The sequence below is a fragment of the Stegostoma tigrinum genome, chromosome 37 (genome assembly GCF_030684315.1).
Source record: "Stegostoma tigrinum isolate sSteTig4 chromosome 37, sSteTig4.hap1, whole genome shotgun sequence".
NCBI lineage: Eukaryota > Metazoa > Chordata > Chondrichthyes > Orectolobiformes > Stegostomatidae > Stegostoma > Stegostoma tigrinum.
In genome coordinates, this window is record NC_081390.1 from 2,612,875 (window position 1) to 2,637,052 (window position 24,178).

Here is a 24,178-nt window from a genome sequence, read left to right on the forward strand (position 1 = left end):
ACCATTGTCCAACCAATCAACGTCCATTCCTCTTGTATAAATTATTGTTCGTTTTCTAAAGTTGGTTTTCTTGTGGTTCAGTTCTGAAAAATGTGAGACAAAAAATGTCAACTCCAGACATTTTTATAACAATAATTAAGTTCTGTACAATCAATCTAGGATGCTGCATTTTGGAAAGGCAAATCAGGGCAGGACTTATTTCCCAGGAGCTTACCATTAAGTGTATGTTGCTGAACAAAGAGACCTTGGCGTGCAGGCTCATAATTTCTTGAAAATGGAGTTGCAGGTAGACAGGATAGTGAAGGTGTGCTCGCCTTCATTGGTCAGTGCATTGAGTGTAGGAGTTGAGACGTCATGTCATAGCTGAGCAGGACATTGGTCAGGCTGCTTTTGGGATACAGTGTTCAATTCTGCATATGATGTTGCAATATGGAGTACATTCAAGATCCACACTCATAGAATTCGCAGCACCAAAGGAAGCAGTGGATTTAGGGTCAGGGCAGGTCATTGGAGTTGATCTACAAGATTAGATAATATCTTATTGAATGACAGAACAGCCTCAAGCTGATCAGCTGCTCCCTCTCCCATTTCTTATAGCAAGTGAATTTTACAATCACAAGGTCCTGACACTTGGAATCAATCAGCAAACTGCTGTCACTGAATGTAGAATTGACAACTGATTGAGGTGGGTGTGTTTCCTGGGCTGAGAGAGAGAGAATCCTTGAAAAAGGAGAGAGCCTCTCTTTGAGGGGTGGTGGGGTGGAGTTGGCACAGTGGCTCAGTGGTTAGCACTGCAGCCTCACAGCACCAGAGACCTGGGTTCATTTCCACCCTCAGGCAGCTGTCTGTGTGGAGGTTGCACATTCTCCCTGTGTCTGCATGGGTTTCCTCGGGTGCTCTGGTTTCCTCGCACAGTCCAAAGATGTGTAGTTTAGGGTGGATTGGCCATGCTAAATTGACCATAGTGTTCAGGGATGTGCAGAATGGGTGGATTAGCCTTGGGAAATGAAGGGTTATAGACGTGCATCTGGGTGGGATGCCTTTGGGTGAGTCAGTACAAACTCAGTGGGCTGAATGGCCTGCTTCCATACTGTAGGATTCTATTCTTTCAGTATACAGTCCTGTCATATCAATACATTTATGTGATTATATACGAGGTTAGTATTGTCCGTTATGATCAGCACAGTGGTTCAGTCACAAGCACTGCAGCCTCACAGCACCAGGGACCTGGATTCAGTTCCACCCTCGGGTGACTGTCTGTGTGGAGTTTGCACATTCTCCGTGTGTGCGTGTGCGTGTGTTTCCTCCCACAGTCCGAAACTGTGCTGTTGAGATGGATTAGCCAGACTAAATTGCCCATTGTGCCCAGAGATGCACTGGCTCAGTGGATTAGCAATGGGAAGTGCAGAGTTACAGGGGTGAGGTGTGGGGATTTGGATCTGGATGGGTTGCTGTTCATAGGGTCAGTGTGGACTCAATGAGTCGAATGCTTCCACACTGCAGGGATTCTATAATCTTATCAACTGTTGGAGGAGGCTCAAGGAACCAATTGGCCTATACCTGCTCCTAAAATATATGTATGGCCAGCACAGTGGCTCAGTGGTTAGCGCTGCAGCCTCACAGCACCAGGGCTGGGGTTCGAATCCACCCTCGGGCGACTGACTGTGAGGAGTTTGCACATTCTCCCTGCGCCTGTGTGGGTTGCCTCGTTTTCACTTATTAAAAGGGTCCGACTATCAATTAAAAGTCACATCCTAAACCAAATGTTGAAAGAAATTTAATCTTGTTTTTCATGTTTAAAGTGGGTTTTAACAGCAGAGAACAGAGGGACGGCTCCTGGAGTTCTGATCAGTTCTCTGTATCTTGCTGCCAGTTCCAAGTGGTCCAGTTACCTAAGAACCAATCACATGATTGTTGACAGCCAAAAGATATTTGTAATTGCTAATCAATAACTATCTATCGACCAGTCAATCACTTGTTACTATCCCTGAGCTCCATCTGATATATAGAACCCCTTTGGCTCCAGTTTATCTGCAACCTAATCTTCAATAACCGCTTGGTCAAGCAATTGTTCAAACAGTGCCAGCTGTGAGTGTCCGCATACTTACTTTTCAAAACATGCAGAGATACCTTAAACATTGATTTAAAATCAGCTCTTTCTCATTTAAGTCCAGAATTGTAAAGAGCACAAACAGTAAAAATATGATCTTTACACTATCTGGGGCAGCATGGTGGCAGGGGTGGCACGGTGGCTCTGTGGTTAGCACTGCTGCCTCACAGCACCAGGGACCCGGGGTCAATTCCAGCTTCGGGTAACTGTCTGTGTGGAGTTTTCACGTTCTCCCCGTGTCTGTGTGGGTTTCCTCCGGGTGCTCTAGTTTCCTCCCACAGTCCAAAGATGTGCAGGCTGGGTGGATTGGCCATGCTAAATTGCCCGTAATGTTCAGGGAGGTGTAGATTAGGTGGGCTATAAGGGGGATGGGTCTGGGTGGGATGTTCTGAGGTTCAGTGTGAACTTGTTGGGCTGAAGGGCCTGCTTCCACACTGTAGGAATTCCAATGCTAAGAAAAAATTCTAAGGATATTCTGGCAGTGGGTTCCATTCCAGTCTCTCCACTACTGCCTCAAGATCATTGTCTTTCGTTTCTACCTCATTCATGTTCTTCCCCTCGGAGAAACAATTTGTAGACATCTTATTTTCCACTTGCACTGACACTGTGGGACTCTATCTGTCCCCCACTTCACCACTGACCTGGTGTTGTCAGGATGTTTATCCAATCTTCAGTAAACTGGAGCCAATTTCAGCCAAATATCGATGACACCAAAGTCTTTGGTCCCACCACAAACCTTTGGCTCTTCACTTGTCTCCTCTCATTCCAGGATGACCGGACGGTTAGCAATTCCATTGTCCAAGAGATTTGACCTGGCTGTCTCATCTCAAAATTCTCTCCAGGACAAAGACTTCCCACTTTCACCAAGTCCTGCTCTTGTAATGCTCATCAGGGTCTGCATTACCAGCAGGCATGATTATTCATTTATTCCCCTGTCTCATCTCGTATCCTGCACCCTGCAGACATGTTAATTTATTGGAATCTCTGTTGTATATACTGTAATCTGTATGCCCATCATTCCCATCTGTGTTGACATACTGCTCCTCCAACATGTTATTTTTACAATTCTAATCTGCAAACCCCACCAGGATCTTTCTTGCCCCTGATTCCAACCTCTACGCTTCCACACGCAAACGGGAGCTAGTCCTTCAGTTTTGCCAGGTTGAACATTCCGAATTGGTGCCCCAATCACCTTATTAAAGAGCCTTCTTTAAATCCACATCTTTGCCTGCATTTTGTTTGGTCACCCAGCACAAAATCTCCTTCTTGGTCCTCGCTTTCAATTTTTGCCCTTGTGCCTTGGGTGGATTTCCTTTTGGGTGTCTATTTTATATCAATGTTTATTGTCAGGAAAGATGAGTGGGATTTATTTGTGGCCAGTGTGTCGATGTTCAGTCTCTTTCTCTGGCCTGTTTCTGCGGTGGACAGTGAGCTGCAGTTTCTAGCAGTTTTGCTGATCGCCGCTCTGTTTTGCACACAGCTGGAATGGAGGAGAGAGTGCTAGTGAGCGTTCGTATTAGGGATGTGTAATCACTGCTGATGGCTATTCAATTGGAATGAATAACTAGGTTTCTGTTTCCATTCCTGCCCAATTAACTTTGTAGGTTCATAGCTGGCGCAGATGAGAAAGTGTTGGCTTTGATTTCCAGTGTACAGACCACCAGCTGATCATGGGATATAAATTTAACCCAGCTGACTTGTTGGGCTTAAATTAGTGGCAGTGTTGATTATACACCCTGCCTGGTTTTACCCATTGTACTAATGGGAGGCAACATTTATCAGGGAGATGAAATTAACCTTTTACTGGCCTCATGGATTTGGTTTGGTTTAAAGTTGCCCCCTTAGAGCAGAGAAGGAGGCCATTCAGCCCTTTGTGTGAGTAACAGTTCTGAGTGTCCCACTAGACCAATTCCCCTGATGATGTGCAGCAAATAAGTTGGAATCTCTTCTTTTTAGCTTTAGGGTCTCCGTTGTTGTGAGGGGTTAAACAATACAATGGGCTTGATGGGTAAGCAGTGGTTGCACATCCCTAATGGTGGAGATTTGGCATTGCATGTTACTTAGCCACCACCTCACGCATGCATGTAGCCATCTGTCTTTGTCCTTGCATGCAGGAGGCTAGACACATAGGAAGTGCTCACAACCGGAGCGCTAAGCCATTCTGTGCCGCTTCCAGCTCATCTCCCAAAGTCATTACCTCACAGTACAACAGCCCAGCTGGCCTTTATTCCTCAGCCAATGTGGAGAAAGTCAACAGTGCCCTCGAGTCAAGAGTAGCTGCCAACAACCCCGAGCCAAGCAAACCGTAAGTACCGTCTCAGGCATTTCCGGATTCATGTCTGCACCAGTGAGGGGTACTATTAGAGTGCACGGCTTCATGCTGAACACCTTGTGGTTTTGTGTTCCCTCTAGTCGTATGTTTGACGAATACAGAAGAGCTGCTTTCATTGGATTGTCTCACTGGTGTCTTGTTGTGTTAAAGATATCAAGTGCCAATCTGAATTGGTACATAATGACTGTCAGACCCAAGACTGGGGTCAAAATTGATCAGCACCATTTTCCCTGGAAATTAAACTTGTGGTCACATGATGATGTACATTTCTGTCAGTTAGAAAGGGCCGTGGGAGAAGACCTGAAAAGTTCAGCGATGTTTTCCAGTTGAGCTACCTTGAACTTATTTAATTTCCTCTGATTTATTCACTGCTGAATAATGGGCGCGGAAAAGTCCTCAAAACCTTGATCTCTTGCGATTTCTCCTTACAGGTTCTTTCAGGTGGTCTGCAGAGTTTGCTGGCTGCAGTTGGTTGCTGCTTCATTCTAATTGATGTTCTGACTTTCCAAAGAATGAAACACCAGTAACTGCTATGTCTGTCTTCACTGTGTATTTTTTTCAGAGACCAGCTCAATTACAGCGCACACACAGCCTGGTAAATCCGCCAGTTAAACGATCGCCTGGTGTAAGCAGGTGCCTGAAACTTTGATTTACCACAGCTTCATGTCCACATTGTAGTCTTCACAGGCTGCATCCGGAGGATGACCCACACTTTCGGGGCGTGTTTAATATCCGTGCTGCCTGTGCGCAGCCTCCCTGACTCACACTGCATGAGAGTCTAGGCACATACACCTTCCCAATATGCACAGACACCCATCTAGGCAGTGCAACTTCTGAAAACTTCAATTTCTTTACACAAAACCTATCCTGTTCTTCAAAAGCCCTCTTCCTAAATCTCACAGATCCCACTATCTTTTGAAGATAAATTTAATATTAAACCAAGCTGCATGATTAGATAGCAGCCATTATATAATATCAGTACTGACCTCTTGCTAACTATTTAATTATCTTTGCATGATTCAGACTGATCTCTCATGATTAACTCATTGATATGCGGTTGTTGTCACTTGGATTTCAAGTATAATAATTGAATTAGTTTTGACCTAAACTTGAAACAACACTCAAAGCAACACACCGATAGTTATAGTCTCTGTATAACACTGCAACATAACTCCTGAGACATTTCTGTCACTGTATAATACTAATGTACAGAACTCGTGAGGACTAGTGTGTCACTGTATAACACTGGGGTACGGTACCAGTGGGGGACAGGTCTGTGACTGTGTAACACTGGGGTACAGTACCGGTGGGGATGTGTCTGTGACTGTATAACACTGAGGTACAGTACCGGTGGAGGGGGGGGGAAACGGGTCTGTGACTGTGTAACACTGGGGTACAGTACCGGTGGGGGCGGGTCTGTGACTGTGTAACTAATACTGGGGTACGGTACCGGTGGGGGCGGGTCTGTGACTGTATAACGGTGGGGGCAGGTCTGTGACTGAAGTTGGGAACAATTTTAAAAATTAGATTGAAACAGTTTTAGTGAATCAGTGACCTGACTGTCTACTTCAGATAGGTCCTAATGTGATGCAGTCAGATGATCTGTTCACTAATCAGCCACTGGTCCTGAGACTGTGTAAAGTGGAAGAAAGAGAAAGTTTTCCTAAAATGACTATTACACAAAAGACATGCTAATAATTTGGAAAATTCTGAGTCCCGGAAAGGGTAATCCTAGTGACAACACTGTGGCTCTGATATTGCACTCTGTAATTGTGACAAAGATTGCTGATGGGTTAATACTTGCTCAAGTTCTGACAGTGATTCTCTCTTTTTTTTCCCCATCATCGTGCTATTACTTGCTTTATGAAATCATTCATCTGTTCCCTTCACCATCCATCTTTCCTTAAATTAAACATGTTACACCTTAGTCCAGTGTCTGCTAGTGGAATCTTTAAAGCTCCCATTGCTACAGTCTATGCTCCTTCTCCCTCTGGCTCTCCATCAGCTTTATACAGGAGGCACAGCACCTCCTCCATCCCCATCTGGCCCAGGGTTGGACCCAAGGAGTTGAAGCAAGCAGCCCAGTACTGCGCAGCAGGTCCTGTGGAGGTGGATGTACCGGGTCTGCGAGTGCTGCACACTCAGTTTAACTCTCCTCTGCAACTTTATTCTCAACAAAACATTGTGGACAGTTTGCAGGGACAGATCTCAACACTAAGCCCTTCTGCTATCAGGTAACACGAGCTCTGCGCTATCCTCCATGTGGGTTTTCTTTCTCTGCTGCACACTTGCGCATCACCACAACCTGGGCTCTTGCACGCTCCTCGTTTTGGTTTTGTTTGGTTGTGGGCGGGCACTTGAAGACACTCAGCATGTCGCGGGTGGACAGGATAGAGTGGATGGCACTTTTACATGGATACCACGTTGGTGAGTCCTGACCTCCTCACACTTTCATAGAATGTACAGCGTAGAGACAGGCCATTCTGTCCATCTCTGCTGGTACTTCTGCTACCCTGTAACCATCCTTCCATTCCTCATGTGTTTACCTATCTTACCTTTTAATGGGATCTCTGTTATTGACCTCAATTAGCCTCTATGGGAGTCAGTTATACACTTGCCCCCACCACCACCCAGTATCTGAGCCCTCACTTTCCTAAATCCCAAGTACGATTAATGGTGAAATGGAAGGAATCTCTGATCTTTGGTATTCAATTCCACATCTCTTCATTTTTGAAGATTGACAGGACCATGAGAAATATAATGTGGAGTTGGCAGGGTTTGTGAGTCAACATTGCTTTACCTATGCTTTCCTGTATCCAGTGCCTGAGAGTGCTGAGAGAGTCTGGGAGATTTGATGGGCATGGAATTCCTACCTAGGTATCCCTGTTAGAGCAGGGACATGGCTCATTCTGACTTGAGTTGATGGTGTAAAAGTTGCCTTTTTGGCTCTACATTGAACATCACTGACGTACAGAAAGGAAAATGGGGAAGGGAAGTTTATGAATGGGTTATTAACACCTTAAGCTTTGTTTGCCTGGAGTCAAAATGACATCTACCCAGAGTGTTGCAGGTGAGGAAGCCAGCATGTTTGATCATATCTGACAAAAGGCAAAATACTGTGGATGGGTAGAAATCTCAAACAAAAACAGAGAATGTTGGAGAAACTCAACAGCTCTGCGAGAGAGAGAAACAGAATTAGCACAGTTAATAAACTGAAGAAGAGTCATATTGGACTCAAAACTCTGTATCTTTCTCCACTGGTGCTGCGAGACCTGCTGAGTTTGTCCAGCAATCTCTGTGTTTGTTTAAGCAGATCTGAAATATGTTAAGACTGGCACGTGGAGCTCACACATTAAATAATTGTCACTGTTTCCTCATTCATTTTGGCTAGTGCTATGATTATTGTTGTGAAACTGTGCACCCTTTGAGTCACCAGGAACTGCTTCCTGGGGAGATAGTGTTGACCTGTCTAACTTTTGTGTTGTTTGTTTTATCAGCATATTATTGCTATGATCTGTCTGAACTTGCAGTTGATATTTTAAAACCAACAATGATTTCGTTAAGCATTCAGCAGCTGACCAATGGATAAATACAGCACCTTGTTATAATGCCAATTCCTCTCTGTTTTGTATTTTGTTGTCTTGGATTCTCCAGCATCTGCAGTTCCCATTATCTCTGATACTATTTTAACCTCACTGTGAAGCCTCTTCCAGGGATGCCTAACCTGAAGAAGTTACCCTCCTCCCTCCGGACCAACCTCAGGGAATCTCTCTCCCATTGCAACTCTCTTGTAATCTCTTCGGCCTTGAAACTGCTCGCCACCTATCTTCTTTTCTCTCCATCTTCGGTCCGCCTCCCCCTCTCTCCCTATTTATTCCAGAACCCTCACCCCATCCCCCTCTCTGATGAAGGGTCTAGGCCCGAAACGTCAGCTTTTGTGCTCCTGAGATGCTGCTTGGCCTGCTGTGTTCATCCAGCCTCACATTTTGTTGTCTTGGATTCTCCAGCATCTGCAGTTCCCATTATCTCTGATACTATTTTAACCTCTCTGTTTTGTGTTGAGTTAGCTTGATCTGGCATCAATGACCAATCTCATTGCTGCTTCACTAGGAAGTTGCCTGCAGATGTCTGGCAACTGATTGGCGCGTATTACTGAGTTTAGGTAAGCATGGGATAGGACTGGGTTGTGAAGCTTCCCGTGGTGGAATAATCAATGCTACTCAGCATCTGAATTTCATATGAATAAAACGCTCGAGTGGTGTGTGTGTGTATATGTGTGTGTGTGTGTGTGTGTGTGTGTGTGTGTGTGTGTGTGTGTGTGTGTGTCTGTGTGTGTGTGAGATGGCCAGCTCCCAAGGGAACATAATGTAGGAGCAAATTACTGCAGGTGCTGGAATCCTTTCTCTGATGAAGAGTCACTTAGACTTGAAACTTTAGTTTGTCATCTCTCCACAGATGCTGCCTGACCCACTGTGATTTGCTGCATGTTTTGTTTTCGGTCCCAAGGGAACACAGCCTGGGAAGCTTTCTAAATGCCTTTATGGTCTGGCTCAGTACCATCCGCATGTGATCTTCTCCACTGTTTGATACATCATTGCTTTAGTGTTAAATTTGGTTTTGTTTTACGTTCTGTGGTTGTACTGGTGACTTTTCCCATTCAGAACTGAGAGGGACGAAGTGCGTTTTCTGACATTGCTGCTTTGAGCTGTGCATCAGCTGGTTGGAAAGTAACCAATTAATCTGAAAGTTCAAAGCCATATAAAACATTTGTCAGACCTCAGCTGCATTATTATATGCAGTTGTGGGTGTCACATTATAGGGAGGATGTGAATGCATTGGAGAGAGTGCAGAGGAGATTTGCACAAATGGTCCCAGGGATGAGAAGACATGTAGCCTGGGTTTTGGATGAGGTCGCAGATTTGTTTGTGGAGCCGGTAGGTTGGTTTGCAGGTGTTACATCACCATACTAGGTAACGTCATCAGTGCGCTTCTGATAAAGCGTTGTTGATCTGTTCTGTCCCACTTGTTATTTATGTGGGTCTGGTCTGATGTAGTGGTTGGTCTCATTTCTGGTTCTGCTTCATAGTGGTTGGTATGTGGCGTCTATTTCCACATGTTTGTTGATGGAATTCTGGATTGAGTACCAGGCCCTTAGAAATTCCCGTGTTTGTCTTTGGTTAGCTTGGGGAAGCCATTCAGTCCATTCATTCTGTGCTAGTATCACATTCCTCATTGGGGAGAGGCGATGGCCTAGTGGTATTATCGCTGGAATGTTCATCCAGAGACCCAGATAATGTTCTGGAGACCCAGGTTCAAATCCTGCAATGACAGTTGGTGGAATTTGAATTCAATAAAAATGTATGGAATTAGGAATCCAGTGATGACCATGAATCCTTTGTCAATTGTCGGAAAAACCCATCTGGTTCACCAATGCCCTTTAGAGAGAGAAACTACCATCCTTACTTGGTCTGGCCTGTATGTGGCTCCAGACCCACAGCAAAATATTTCAGTCTTAACTGCCCTCTGGGAAATTAGGTTTGGGCAAGAAATGCTGGCCTGGCTAGCGATGGCCCCATCCTGTGAAATGAATAAAGGAAGGAAAGGAAAATCTGATCAAAGACTGAGTTCGGGAAGAGGGGATTGTCTTAGAGCCAGCACTGAGCTCTCCCTGACAACACCACTCTTCCTACTAATATCCCACACCACCCAACCCCCTCCTGCCCCTAACCCTATCCTATAAAACCTCTACTTTGTTTTATTCACTTCTGGGAGATGGACATCGCTGGCTGGTCAGCATTTTCATTTCCTGTCCCTAGGTGCCCTTCGGAATATGGTAATAAGCTGCGCACTTGAACTGCTATGGTCTGCGTGCTGTAGGATGACCCACAATGCCATTAGGGAGGGAATTCCAGGAATTCCGGGAATTGTCCTGCTGTTACAGTCGGGGCTGGTTCTCGATCCAGGGACTCCAGTGGGTGTCAGTGGTGCTGCCTGTTTAAAAACTGTAGTTTCCTAAGCCAGTGACCAGCATCATTCAGGAGCCTTGTGCCTGGGGAAAGCTTTACCTGCTTGGACGTGCTTGAGAATTTATTTAGTGCTGGCAGGCCTCCAAGAGGAGGCTGTGTGGGACTACTGCAGGTTTTCCAGTCAACAGACAAGAGCCCTAACACCAGCCTAGACTGCATATTGCACCACTGTGTAAACCAGTGAGTTGGTGATGGTGCTGATTATATTGTATGATGCACACCTGATCTTCTGTACAGTGTCTCTTTTAAACATCATGCTGTAGCAAACACTACAGAGTCCATTCTGACAAGTGGAGTTCACCGGTAGAATTATAACAATTTCTCCTGATAAAAGCAGTATGGTTTGTCCATTAAAATGCAGCATGTGGGGGATTGTAACAAAATACAAATTTTGTCTGTACATTAATCCCATTCACTTTCAGTCATGCAGGTGTTATTGGTGAGGAATTTTCAGTCATTTGTCTCCATTCTGGCGGAAATCTGGGACTCATTGGCCACATCCGACACAAACTTGGGCATTACTTTCCTGTCATGCTTCACTGTTAGATGCAGACATAGGGGAAAACTTTTGTTCAGTGCTGCACTTTTCCATGTGCCGATGATCAGGGAATGAATGCGGATATCCCTAATCCTCTGACATGCCTTTTGTTTCCATCCTGCATCCAGTTTTGAACCAGTGAAGCAGCCGTGCAGATCTGTCGTGGATACAGAGTCTGAAGTTTACAAAATGCTGCAAGAAAACCAGGAGCCAGAGGAGCTGCCCAGACAGTCTGCCTCATTCCGTGTGCTGCAGGAGATCCTGGAGTCTGAGGGCAATGGTAAGATCACTGTGTGTGCAGTGAGACGGACCACAGTGTCAGACCATGCACCTTGAAATGCCTGTACTCCCGAGGGAGCTTCTCTGTTTTCTTTATTCTTTCAGCAAACGTGGGTGTCCTGGTGAGACGAGCTTTTGTTGCCCACCCCTGCTTGCCCTTGAATTGAGTGGATGCTGGAACAATGAATAAACTTTATGAATGGATAGATAGATATTTAATGAGTAATGGGTTAAAGAGTTATGGGGAGCGGGCAAGCAAGTGGAGACGGTGACAGCTGTGTCTTTGAGTTTGTTTAAGGTAGAGACTGATAGAGATTTAGATTGCCCTCCTCATTTCTGGTTCTGCTTCATAGTGGTTGGTATATGGAGTCTATTTCCACATGTTTGTTGATGGAATTCTGGGTTGAGTACCAGGCCCCTAGAAATTCCCGTGTTTGTCTTTGTTTAGCTTAGGGAAGCCATTCAGTCCATTCATTCTGTGCTAGTATCACGTTCCTCATTGGGGAGAGGTGATGGCCTAGTGATATTATCGCTGGAATGTTCATCCAGAGACCCAGATAATGTTCTGGAGACCCAGGTTCAAATCCTGCATTGACAGATGGTGGAATTTGAATTCAATAAAAATATATGGAATTAGGAATCCGGTGATGACCATGAATCCTTTGTCAATTGTCGGAAAAACCCATCTGGTTCACCAATGCCCTTTAGGGAGGGAAACTACCATCCTTACTTGGTCTGGCCTGTATGTGACTCCAGACCCACAGCAAAATATTTCAGTCTTAACTGCCCTCTGGGAATTTAGGGATGGGCAAGAGATGCTGGCCCAGCTAGCGATGGTCTCATCCTTTGAAATGAATGAAGGAAGGAAAGGAAAATCTGATCAAAGGCTATGAGGTTGGCAATCAAAAATCTATCAGGTTACCTCTCAATCTCTTATGCTGCAGTGGGGGAAGAAAATCTGTTTATCCTTTCTTTGTAACTCAAACCTTCCATACTCGGCAACATCTCTTCTGAATCCTCTCTAGCTTAACAATAGCCTTCCTCCCGCTAGGTGACCAGAACTGGATAGAGTACTCCAGAAGAGGCCTATACAACCTCAACATGAATATCGAACGCCTGTACTCAAAGGACTGAGCAATGAAGGCCAACTGTAGTGTAAGAGGTTATGGAGATAGGATGGGTAAAAGACGTTAAGTGTTCGATTAGCCGTGATCATATTGAATGAGGGAGGAGGCTTCAGGGGCTGAATGGTCTTCTCTTGCTCCTGGTTTTTATGCTTGCTGAGCCATTTCAGACCACAGTTGAAGGTCAGCCACGTTGCAGTTGGTATGGAGTCACGTGTAGGTCAGACAGGGTATGGATGGCAGATTTCATTCCCTGAAAGGGCAGTAGTGACATTCTTCTAAATCCCAATGAGTATAAGCTGAAAGTTTCCTCAAAACAAATCCCGTAAGGCCAGGAGTCAGCCAAGTGAAACACGACTGAACAGCTTCTGGTGGAAGTAGGTGCCTCCTTCAGTAATGGGACCAAAACCATCCTCTATTGGCAGGGTCACCAATGCCCAGTGTAGTTGTTGGAAGATTTCCCTGCTTTAATACTTCACCCCACTTGTAATAAATGTCAACAATCCAATTTGTTTTTGGAATTACTTGCTGAAATGACATGTTAACATTTTGTGTTTTGTTTATAATGGCACTCAGACTGCTCTGTACCATAGCATTCTGCAGTCTTTTCTCATTTGGACAATATCCTGCATTTTCATTCTTACTGCCAAAGTGAGCAAATCACTCCATTACTACATGCTCCAAAGTGCATCCAATCCAAGGATTTTGTTTCAAAGTGCAGGCAAGTGGAGACAAATTATTTTACATGTAGAGAGATCTCCAGCTGATAAACGAGCAAAATGGATCATCAATTTTCCACTGTTGGTTTGAAGAAAGAATTTTGGGTAGGAAAACAAGAATGCCCAGTTTGTCAGTGCTCTGTCACATTGCCTAAACAGGCGAGAAAGTAAGAGATAACAAGGTGTAGAGCTGGATGAACACAGCAGGCCAAGCAGCGTCAGAGGAAAAGGAAGGCTGACGTTTCAGGCCTAGACCCAGTATTTGGTTTAACATCTCATCTGAAAGAGGGCACTAGTGTGAATGCAGCACACCCTCAATACTGTACTGAAGGATAACCCTAGTCTTGGAATAGCCATTAGATTCCAGATGTCTGGAGCTGGACAAATTTTTGACCCTAAACTGACAACAGGTCTAATTCCAAACTGAACAACAGTTGCAAGAGTGGGATTGGGGCTATATGGAAAGAGCAGCAGTCTGACTCAGGGATGGGGGAGGGAGGGGGCGACCGGTGCAAGGAATGGAACAAACACTGAATAAACTTTCTCCATTGGGACTTCGTTCACGAGACAAATGCACTTAAAAGTTTTATTTTTAATGAATTCTCCAGGATAGGGGAGCCAGCATCAATGAAATATCCCTAAGCGTTGTTGAGAAGATGGTGTCTCGTGTCCATGCCTCAACCCATGCAGGTCTGTCTGCTGTAGGTAGACCCCAGCTGTTCGGGAGAATGTCTCAGGCGTTTGACCCAGTGAAAATGGTGTAATGGTATTGTGTGTCTAAGGCATGAGCTTGACGGAGGGGAGGTGGGAGCTGGTTTGGTGGTGTATCCTTTGCTACTTTTTGTCCCTACTGTTCATGATTGTGGGTTTGAGAGATGCCTTGACCACTTGACTTCGGGATGTTAGATATGTGCTAAATGTGGTAAATGTTGGGAGCAAGGATCAACTGTTGCAAGTATGAAATGGAATAATTTTCTGACCACGCCCTTGTCTCAATGTTTTCAGAACAGCCAGATAAACCATCTGGGTTCCGCAAAGTGAAAGCGCCTGCCACGAAGGTCGGTTCCTCGGTTGGCGGTGGGCAGAAGTTGCCCGTGTGTGAGACCTGTGGCTCTGGAATAGTGTAAGTGGGCAATACCAGTAGCACTGGATGGAACCGCACTGCAGTTGGGGGGTGGGGGGGTGAAGCGGTGTCCCTAAGGAGGTGATACAGGGAATCATGGAGAGCAAAGTGTTTTTTTTAATAAATGAGTTTAAAAATTCCCAGCAAATATGTGGCAGGACATAGCAGGGAGGTTTCCAGCTTACCTTAACTCCACTAGATCATTCACAAACTTTCAGGTAGGCCGGCAAAATTGGAAGCAGGGATTTTAAGTGTCGTTTTTCCTGGGCCAGCAGCTTAATTGACTTTTTTAAAGCAAAATGTAAATTGGTTAAAGTCGCGGCCAAGTCAGGATGATGTGTAGATTGGAGGGGTTTGTGCAGGAGACGGTATTCCCATGTAACTGCTGCACATCACATTCTCTCACATTTGCCCATGTGGCATCATCATCGTGGCAGGAGCTTAACGCAGTCCTTAGTATTAACTCTTCAGGCTTATAATCTCACACATTGTGCACCTGAGACACAGATACAGGAGTGGTCAGCGATTTGGTTCTGAGAGACAAGAGGAAGGTAAATCCTCTGGGTATCTGCTCCTGAATGGAAAAGGTAATTGGAAAAAGTGTACAGGTTTGGATTGTGATGTGATGCCTAATGTGGTTGCATATCCCACTTACCTTCCAGACCGACCAATGACCAATTCAGTAACAATCGCTAAGATGGAAATTTCTGGTCCCCATAGATCCCCATCTTGCAACAGTGAGGCTCACTACAAGATTGGCCTTTGTATCATTAAACCAGGATCCAGTTCCAAATCACAGCAATGACTGAGTACTGCTGCAATCAGTACAGGTCACAGCTGGGGGTTGAAAAAGGCACAGGAAAACATTCTAGACACAGGAAGGGGAGGGGAGAAAACAAGGGAGGGAAGAGACCAAGTGGGACGGAAGTTTCACAAAATGCAAGTGATTTGGGTTGAAGCTGGGCCGTCCTGAATGAATTAATTTCTTGTCTCTGCAATGTTGCAGGGGGATAATTGTGAAAGTTCGTGACAAGTTCCGTCACCCTGAGTGCTACACCTGCACTGACTGTGGAACAAATCTGAAGCAGAAAGGACATTTCTTTGTTGGAGACATGATCTACTGTGAACAGCACGCCAGGGAGCGTACCACAGCCCCTGAGGGCTATGATGTCGTAACTGTCTTCCCTAAATCATAAGCCACATTCAAAAGCACTATCTTCCAAACCCTGTGAAATAAGTGACCGTGCTTGCATGCCTACCTATGTACAGAAGATGCCACTAACTGCGTTTGTTATACCATTTTTCAAAAAAAAAGTAACAGATTTCTGTAAGCACTCCAATACAAATGCCTCTAGAATGTAATGAGACACCACTAAACTACAATTGGTTACCACTTTGTTTCCTAAGTCCTTCATATTTCATTCACCTTGTCGCTCGGGTTTGCTTTGGTCTTTTCTTGTCCTATCTGACCTCTATGGGACTGTACTCTCCCCACCCTCTTGCTGACCAGGGTTATAATTCCAGAGGACACAGCTCTCCCCACTTCATTGATGAGCTCTTCAGTTTCACAGCTTCATCTATTCCTTGAGTACTCATGTACAAGCTTGCTGAGCGAATATTAAAATATTATTGAACTGCAAGACGCATCATTACTGAGCCAGTTCCAGTCCTCATATAGCCTTTCACCCAATGCCCCTCGGTGAGGCTTAAGATAACAGTCTATAAGACTCTCGGTCACTTTCACATTTCTAGTGAGAGGCCAAATTAAGTCCTAGCACAATAAAAACCAAAAGAACTGCGGATGCGAAAACAACTTGCTGGAAGAGCTCAGCAGGTCTGGCAGCATCTCAGGAAGGATCACTCATGCCGAAATATTAATTCTGATTTTTCTCTACAGTGCCAGACCTGCTGCAATTTGTTTTGTTTAAGCCTGCTCAGGTCAGTTAACCTGGCATAGGTTAAGCATTGAGATAGTGCTTTGTATGGACCAGTTCCCCACAGTATCAATGAAGTCGCTAGAAATTGCAACAACTTATCACAACGTCTCCAATTACAATGTTATTTTATGCAGTGGGGGAGTCTGGAATGTTTATAGCATTATAAAAACATTCCAGGTAGCTTCACAATACTGAGATCATATCTATGTCTTAGATGAGATGAGAAAGTTAGAGAGGAAGATAGGTTATGTAGTGAATTCCTGAGTTCAGAGTTGAAGTCTTGGTCACCAGGGATAGAGTGATATAAATTGAGGGCCTTGAATCTGACAGTCCACAGGAAGCCTTAGCTCTCTCAAAGAGTTAGCACAACACTATCTATTGACAGTAATCCAAGAAACCCTTGCTCTTCTGCCAGTATGCTGCAAATCTTTCTCAAGCATAGACTTGACTCCCTTTTGGAAATTATTACAGACAGAATTTATAGCACACACCGAATTAACCAGTGTGCGTGTGTGCGTGCGCTGCATGCTGCATAGCAAAGAGCTGTGCAATCTAACCCAACTTCCATCTCTTGGTCAGCAGTCCTGCAGGTTACAGCATTTCAACACAGAACAAGGCTGTTTTCAATGTAATGATGGTTTTTTTTGCCTTTCAAATAGTGAGTTACCAATCTGCAGCACTCCCTAGGTGAAAACCTTTATTCTCAACTCCCCTCTAATCTTGCGGTCAAATAAAGTACTTAAATCTATGCCCCTTGGTGATTGACCTCTCTGATAACTGAGTAGGGTCCTTGTTATCCACCTGAACCCATCAAATCTATCTGCATTGCTAAAATTCTCCATTTTAGGCAGAATCATGGTGAATCTCTTCATTTCTCTCTTTCTCTTTCTCTCTCTCGCTCACTCTCTTTTGCTGTCTCTCTCTCCCTCCCGCCCTCGCCTGATTACATATTTTCTGTAAGGTGGTGACCGGCACAACGAGCAGTACTTTAGCTGCAATCTAGCATAACCTTTCTGCTGTAATACACCGCACCAAGCGCTGTGCCTAGGCGGAGGCAGTAGTGTGGTGGTAATGTCTCCATCCTAGTAATCCCGAGATCTGGGCTAATACCTGGAAGCCCAATCCCAAACCTTTGGTGAACTCTAATCTACAGAGACAGTGGTGCAGTATTAATATCACTAGATTAGTATTCCGGTGACTAGGGTGATCTACTGGAAATATGGATTCAATTCCTAGCTTGGCAGCTGGTAGAGTTTAGCTTGAATTAATGAATCGTAGCATCACTACAGTATGGAATGAAGCCATTCAGCCCATCATGCTCACACCAACCATCTGAAGACCACCCCAATGAGACCCACCCCCTCTACCCTATCCCTGTAACCCTGCATTTCCCATGGCTCACCCACCTAGCCTGCACATCCCTGGAGACTACAAGTAAATTTAGCATGGCCAATCCACCTAACCTGAACAACTTCAGACTGTGGGAGGAAACCAGAGCACCCAGAGGACACTCACACTGAAATGGGGGGAGTGTGCTAACTCCACACAGACAGTCACCTGAGGTTGGAATTGAACCTGCGCCCCTGGCACTGAACCACCATGCCACCCTTTGGAATATAAATCTAACTTCACTAATGAGGACCTTGAAACTATCATTTTAAAAGGCCATCTGGTTCACCAATGCCCTCTAGGGAAGGAAATCTACCATCCTTATTAGATCTGTCCTAATTGCAACTTCAGACCCACAGCAGTGTGTCTTTTAACTGCCCTCTGGAATGGTGTAGCAAGGCACTCAGTTCGAGGGTGATTAGGGATGGGCAATAGATGTTGGCCTTGCCAGTGATGCTAACATTGCTATTAAAGAATAAAAATAGCTGCCTTAAGCACATCATTCACCTGGACTGTAACGTTCAGAGATTTATGGACATTGCACTTCAATGTCCCATGGTTTCTTGACACTATTCCTCATCTGTTTTTTTTAATGTATTCCTTTATCTTCTATGTCTTCCCCAAATGCAGCACTTCACATTTCAATGGATTGAAACCCTTTTTTGGCAAATTTCTGACTGCCTGACAAGTCCATCAATGTCATCGTGCAGCTTCCCTCCTCACTACCTTTCTTTCTGTGGTTGTATCATCTCCCAATTTTCTAATGGGGTCCGCTGCATCTAAGTCTGAATCATTGATATATGCAATAATGACAAGGGAGAAGAATTGAACTCAATGGAACCCACGGGAATCAATCCAAAGAGCAATTATCAATCTACTTCCTGCCACTCAAGCAGTTTTGGATCAAATTTGTTACTCACCTGTATCCAATAGGTTTTTTATTCTGATCAGTCCATGTGGGGCATTGACTGTATATTTTTGACATGATATCAACCATTCTCCCTTCACCGGCTCTCCTTGTTAGCTCCTGTAAAGAAATTCCATCAAGTTATTCAGACAAAACCTTGTCAGATACAGTAATTAGCCTTGCTTAACCAGTGCTTTTCGAAATAATGAAAGCAAAATATCGCAAGAGCTGGAAATCTGAAACCAACACAGAGAATGCTGGAGGATTTCAGCCTACCTGGCAGTATCTGTGTGGGGAGTGAAGTAGAGTTAACGCTTCGAATCCATTGTGACTGTTCTTCTGAAGGAGAGTCATACTGGACTAGAAACATTCACTCTGTTTCTATCTCCGCAGATGCTGCCAGCTCTGCCAGGTTTCTCCAGCTCTTTTTGTATTTGTTTCCTATTTATATAGTGATGTATCCTGTCCCTGAACAGCATGTGCTGCAATTTATCCACACCAGGGAATGAGCAGCAATACTCAGTCTATCCCCTTTGTCTTTTTATTAAAACAGCATACCTGCTGCCAAGGAGCATTTGCAAATTATAGTCAAAACCTTGAATTTCTAAGTAATTTGTGTGACATATTGTTTGGAGGCTGCTAATCAATGCACTTTGAAGAATTCCCTGACAACTAAAATTATCACGTGTTTTTTTTCTAATGGCCTTTTTCCTTACATTGGACTGAAAGTTTTAAAAAAAACGCTTTTCAGAATTGCTGAGGCGTGCAAAAGGCATTCCTAATTAATGCCTGAACTTTTATTCTAAGCAGTTAGAAGTCCTCTGCATGTCAGCAGCCTATTGAGGAGGATCTTTTGCTTGTTGTCTGTTGCTATTACTTACAAAGCCACAGAGACCCTCTCCTGCTGGTACTTTATCTGTTAGTTGAATTTCATTGTACCATGGATTGGTGTGCAGTCTATTTGATATGAATTAAACTCTAATGAACTGACATCTTCTCCTTAAAGGCTCTCAGTGAGCGGTGACAAACAAGCTCAGCATGCTACTTAGTTAGACAGCGAGGGAGACACATAATCTAGCTGTGTTCTCCTTGGGTGTGCAGGTCTGTGGCCTAGAGCAGTCAGGGAGCAACAAGGGCTCTGGCTTCATTGTGCAAGAAGGGGAGTCTGCCTGTGCAGCACAATACTAAAAGGAACTCTAGCGCTAACTGTCACATGGAGCCACATGGTCTGCGGAGCCTGGGACTCCGCAGCAGCATCAAGTTCCCGATACTCAGATGTAACCAGGAGAGAGCTACATTATACTCAATGGGCAATCCATGTTTTCACATTTCAACATTTGCACAGGTTCAATCAAACCAGCAAATAGTATTATATCCCTAGTGGACTGTGCTATTAATCCCTACTTGTGGGTGTGGCTCGATGGGACAGATAACACAGCAGTTATAACCTTCAATGTGCTCATTGATGCTCACTTTGGGTCCTGCTGGGGGCATTCAGCTCCTGATTTCATCACAGCTTTGATCCAAACATGGACAAAAAGACTGAAGTCTAGAATAAATGAGAGTGACTGTCCCTCATGTCAGTGAAGCATTAGGTTGAGTGTGGCATCAACAAGCCTCAGTGAAATTTGACATCAGTGGAAAGTAGGGGAAAGCCCTCCACCAGTTGGAGTCACAAGGTTTGGAGACCAATCCTCTCAGTCCCAGTTAGTCCCTGCAGGAAGTGCTTCATGCATAGTCATAGGCCCAATCACCTTCACTGCCTAAAATTAGAATTGGGAATGTTTGCTGGTGTTCAGGCACTGTCCATTCCCATTCATAACTCCTCAGAAAGTGAAATCCTTTATCTAAAATTATGAAGGGAATAGATAAGATGGAAGCAGGGAGGTTGTTTCCGCTGGTGGATGAAACTAAAACTATGAGCCATAGCCTCAAAAATAAGGACTAGCAGATTTAGGAATGAGTTGAGGAGGAACTTCTCCCAAAGCGTTGTGAATTTGTGCATTTCCTTGTCCAATGAAACAGTTGAGGCTACCTCATTGAATGTTTTTAAGGCAAAAAAATATAGATTTTTGAACAGTAAAGGAATGAAGGCTTATGGTGAGTGAGCAGGTAAGTGGAGCTGAGTCTATGAAAAGATCAGCCATGATCTCATTGAATGGTGGAGCAGGCTTGAGGGGCCGGATGGCTTTCTCCTGCTCCTAGTTCTTATGTCCTTATGTTCATACGCAGCAAATCCTGGGCAGTTTTCATTCTTTGCTGATAAGTGGCAAGTAATTTTTTTTGCTGCAAAAGTGTCAAGCAAAGAGCAGGACAGTGGTTGGGAATTTTGTGGTAACTCACCTGGCTCCTCAAGGACCATCCACCATCTATAAGGAACAACTCAGGAAGGTGAGGGAATGCTTCGCACTTGCCTGGGTGGGTGTGGCTCCAATAATACTCAAGAAATTCATCACCATCCAGAACAAAACAACCTATTTGATTGGCATAGCATCCACCACCTTCAACATTCATTTCCTTCACCACCGTTGCCCAGTGTAACCATCTATAAGATGAACTGTCGTAATTTAGTTATATGACCTCAGGTGTGGTTCAGCTCGGAGAGAGATGCCATTAAAGGCGACACAGAAAACATGCTGTCAGTATTGTGCAGCTGAAATTGAATGGATTTTGACAGATGTAAACGAGGCAGCTACTATAAGGAACATCAAATTGTAATTAAAAACTTCAAATCTCTACTACTGGCTGTGAATTGTTCAGTCATCCACCCTCTTCAGTGACCATCTCCACTGGGCTGACGCATTTGTACTTCTCTATGTGGAGCATCAATTCAAAGGCATAGACAGCAGCAAGGGCAAAGCATATACTCTGGCTGCGCCTACCACCAGGCATTGTTCAGTAGCAGTACTGCAGTCTGAACTGCTTGAGTTCTAAAGGACATAGCAGCTGGACTGAGTCAATGACAGCTGGTGAGGAAATAACAGAAGGTACAAATTTACTTGACATCATCCCCACTAATCTATCTGTCACAGACACATTTGACTGTGCCAATATTTGTAGGAGTGGCCACTGCACAGTTCTTTTGGCAATGAAATCCTGCCTTCACACAGAGGATGCCCTCCATCATGTTGTTCTGGCACAATGACAAAACTAAACTGGATAGACCTTGAATGGAGCTGACAAGTGAAAATCAGGCATCTATGAACCACTGTGAAGCAACAACAGAATTGTACTCCAACCCAATATACAACCTCATGGCCTGGCACTCTACCATTAACGACAGGCCAGGGAATCATCCTTAGATAAGTGAAGAGTGCAGGAGGAAATAACAGGAACAGCACCAAATATACCTAAAAATGAGATACCATCCTAGTGAAACTACAACATAGAGATAATTGCCAAAAAACATAAGTACAAGTGATGCAGATAAGTAATCCCACAACTAATGAATAAGATCCAAGCTCTGGAAGCCTGCTAAATCCAGTTATGAATCGATAATTAAACCTCTCAGTGGAGGATGAGGATCCACAATCATCTCTGACCTCAGGGAGGGAGGCACTTGGCACATCACTGCAAAGGTGAGACTGAAACAATTGCAACCATCTCCAGTCGGAAGTGCCAAGTGGACGACTTCAACATGCTCCTGAAGTCTCCAGCATCACAGATTCCAGTCTTCAGCCGATTTGATTCACTCCATGTGATATCATGGAATGGCTGAAGGCTATGGACCCTGACAACATTCCGGCAAGAGTGCTAAAGACTTATGCTCCAGGACTTTCTGCATCCATAGCCAAGCTGCCCCAGTGCAGCTGTTACAATGGTACCTACCTGACAATGTGGAAATTTGCTCAGTTAATGTCCTGTACACAGTAAACCAGGACAAATTGAGCCCAGTCAATTACCACCTCATCAGTCTATCCTCAATCATCAGAAAGCCAATGGAAGACTTAGCAATAACCTAGTCATGATGGTCAGTTTGGTTAAGGCTAGGGCCACTTGGCTGCTGATCTCATTCCAGCCTGGACCTAAATATAGATATAAGAGCTGAGGTGAGAGTGACAGCCCTTGACATCAAGGTAGCATTTGACCAAATGTGGTATCAAAGAGCCCTGGTGAAATTGGAATCAATAGGAATCATGTAAACACTTCCGTATTGGTAGAAGTTATGACCAGCACAATGGATGATGGATGTTGTTGTTGGAAGTCTATCATCTCATCCATGAGTCTTCACTGCAGGAGTTCATCAGGACAGGGTCATGACTTTCCTTCTGTCATAAGGTCAGAAGTGAGATTGTTCACCAATGTTTGCATATGGCTCAGCACCAATTGCCACTCCTCTCATACTTACACAGACCATGTTCAAATGTAGTAAGACCTGGACAACATCCAGGTTTGGACTGACAAGTAGCAAGTTACACAGAGGCCACACAAATGCTAGGAAATTTCCATCTTCAACAAGAGAAAAATCATATAATCTCTTCTTGACATTCATTGCCATTGCCATCACTGAATCCTCTAGCATCAAAGTTCTGGTTGGATGCCACTAACCAGAAATTGAAATGTCCACAGGAGTAGATCAAAAGCTAGGAAAATTACTACAAGTAATTCAGCTCCTGAGTCCCCAAAGCCTGTGCATAAGATCATAAGAAGTAATAGTAGAATTTAAACATTCAGCCCGTCCAAGTCAGCTCCGTCGTTCCCACACTTTTTTCTTCCTGTATGTATTTTTGAAAAGGGGCATACCCCTGAATATTTAGTCCCCAGCTTTGATCTCCTTGTGAATATATCTCTGTAATGGCTATAAGATCATAGTCGCTAGTCTCTACTTATGCCAGTAATCCATTTTGTTTGTTCTGAGTAATATGCACAATTAAGCAAAGAGCTGTTCATATTGCCTTTTTACAATTAAACAGGTAACTTTTTCAGAGATAAGGTCGGGCTGGGAGTCCTGATTTAACTTTTCCTATGCTATTTAACTATCCACGATGTGAAGATAATGAACCTTACAGCGTTTCAACAAATGTGGGGACTGCGTAGCTGGGATACAGCACCCTGTGTTGTTCAACTCCTATTCTCCATTCTGACAGAGCTCATCACCAACATGTGGCCCAGAACACCACCAATTTGCTGCCTTCTGGATATCTAGCATTTTAATGTCCAAATGTGGTGGTCTCAACTGGAATACAAAGACAACTGGTCATGAATTGTGGACAGAAGTCCAATGAAGCAGTGTAATGCAGCAAGATGTGGAGACGGTTTGGGTAAACATAGAAACATAGAAAATAGGAATAGCAGTAAGCCATTTGGCCCTTCAAGCTTGCTCCGTCATTCAATCTGATCATGGCTGATCACGTAACTCTGCACCCTGTCCATGCTTTCTGCCCATACCCTTTGATCCCTTTAGACCTTCAGGTGGCATGGTGGTACAGTGGGTAGCAGTGCCAGGAATCCGGGTTTGATTCCACCCTCAGTCTGTGTGGAGTTTGCACATTTTCTCTGTGGGTTTCCTCCAGTTTTGCCCCACAGTCTAAAGATTTGCAGGCTAGGTGGATTGGCCATGCTAAATTACCCCTAGTGTTTAGGGATGTGTAGATTAAGTAGGTTATAGGTGGGTGGGATGCTCTGAGGGTCAGTGTGGACTTGTTGGGCCAAAGGTCCTGATTCCACACTGTCGGGATTCTATGAACAAGATCT

At 44.4% G+C, this 24,178-nt stretch overlaps 1 protein-coding gene across 2 annotated transcripts in view; it reads left to right on the plus strand.

Moving 5' to 3' along the window:
• Nucleotides 1–15,644, plus strand: part of pdlim1 (PDZ and LIM domain 1 (elfin)) — a 90,495-nt gene extending 74,851 nt beyond the window's left edge. Inside the window, exons 4-8 of one of the 2 annotated variants that reach the window (XM_048563729.2) lie at nucleotides 5,005–5,075; nucleotides 6,371–6,676; nucleotides 11,135–11,286; nucleotides 14,134–14,251; nucleotides 15,258–15,644. In XM_048563729.2, the coding sequence (XP_048419686.1) occupies nucleotides 5,005–5,075; nucleotides 6,371–6,676; nucleotides 11,135–11,286; nucleotides 14,134–14,251; nucleotides 15,258–15,447 (837 nt within the window). In that variant the 3' untranslated portion in view covers nucleotides 15,448–15,644. Of the gene's footprint in view, nucleotides 1–4,224; nucleotides 4,416–5,004; nucleotides 5,076–6,370; nucleotides 6,677–11,134; nucleotides 11,287–14,133; nucleotides 14,252–15,257 lie in introns of both variants that reach the window. The other variant, XM_048563730.1, reaches the window with a different exon arrangement.
• Nucleotides 15,645–24,178: the final 8,534 nt, after the last annotated feature.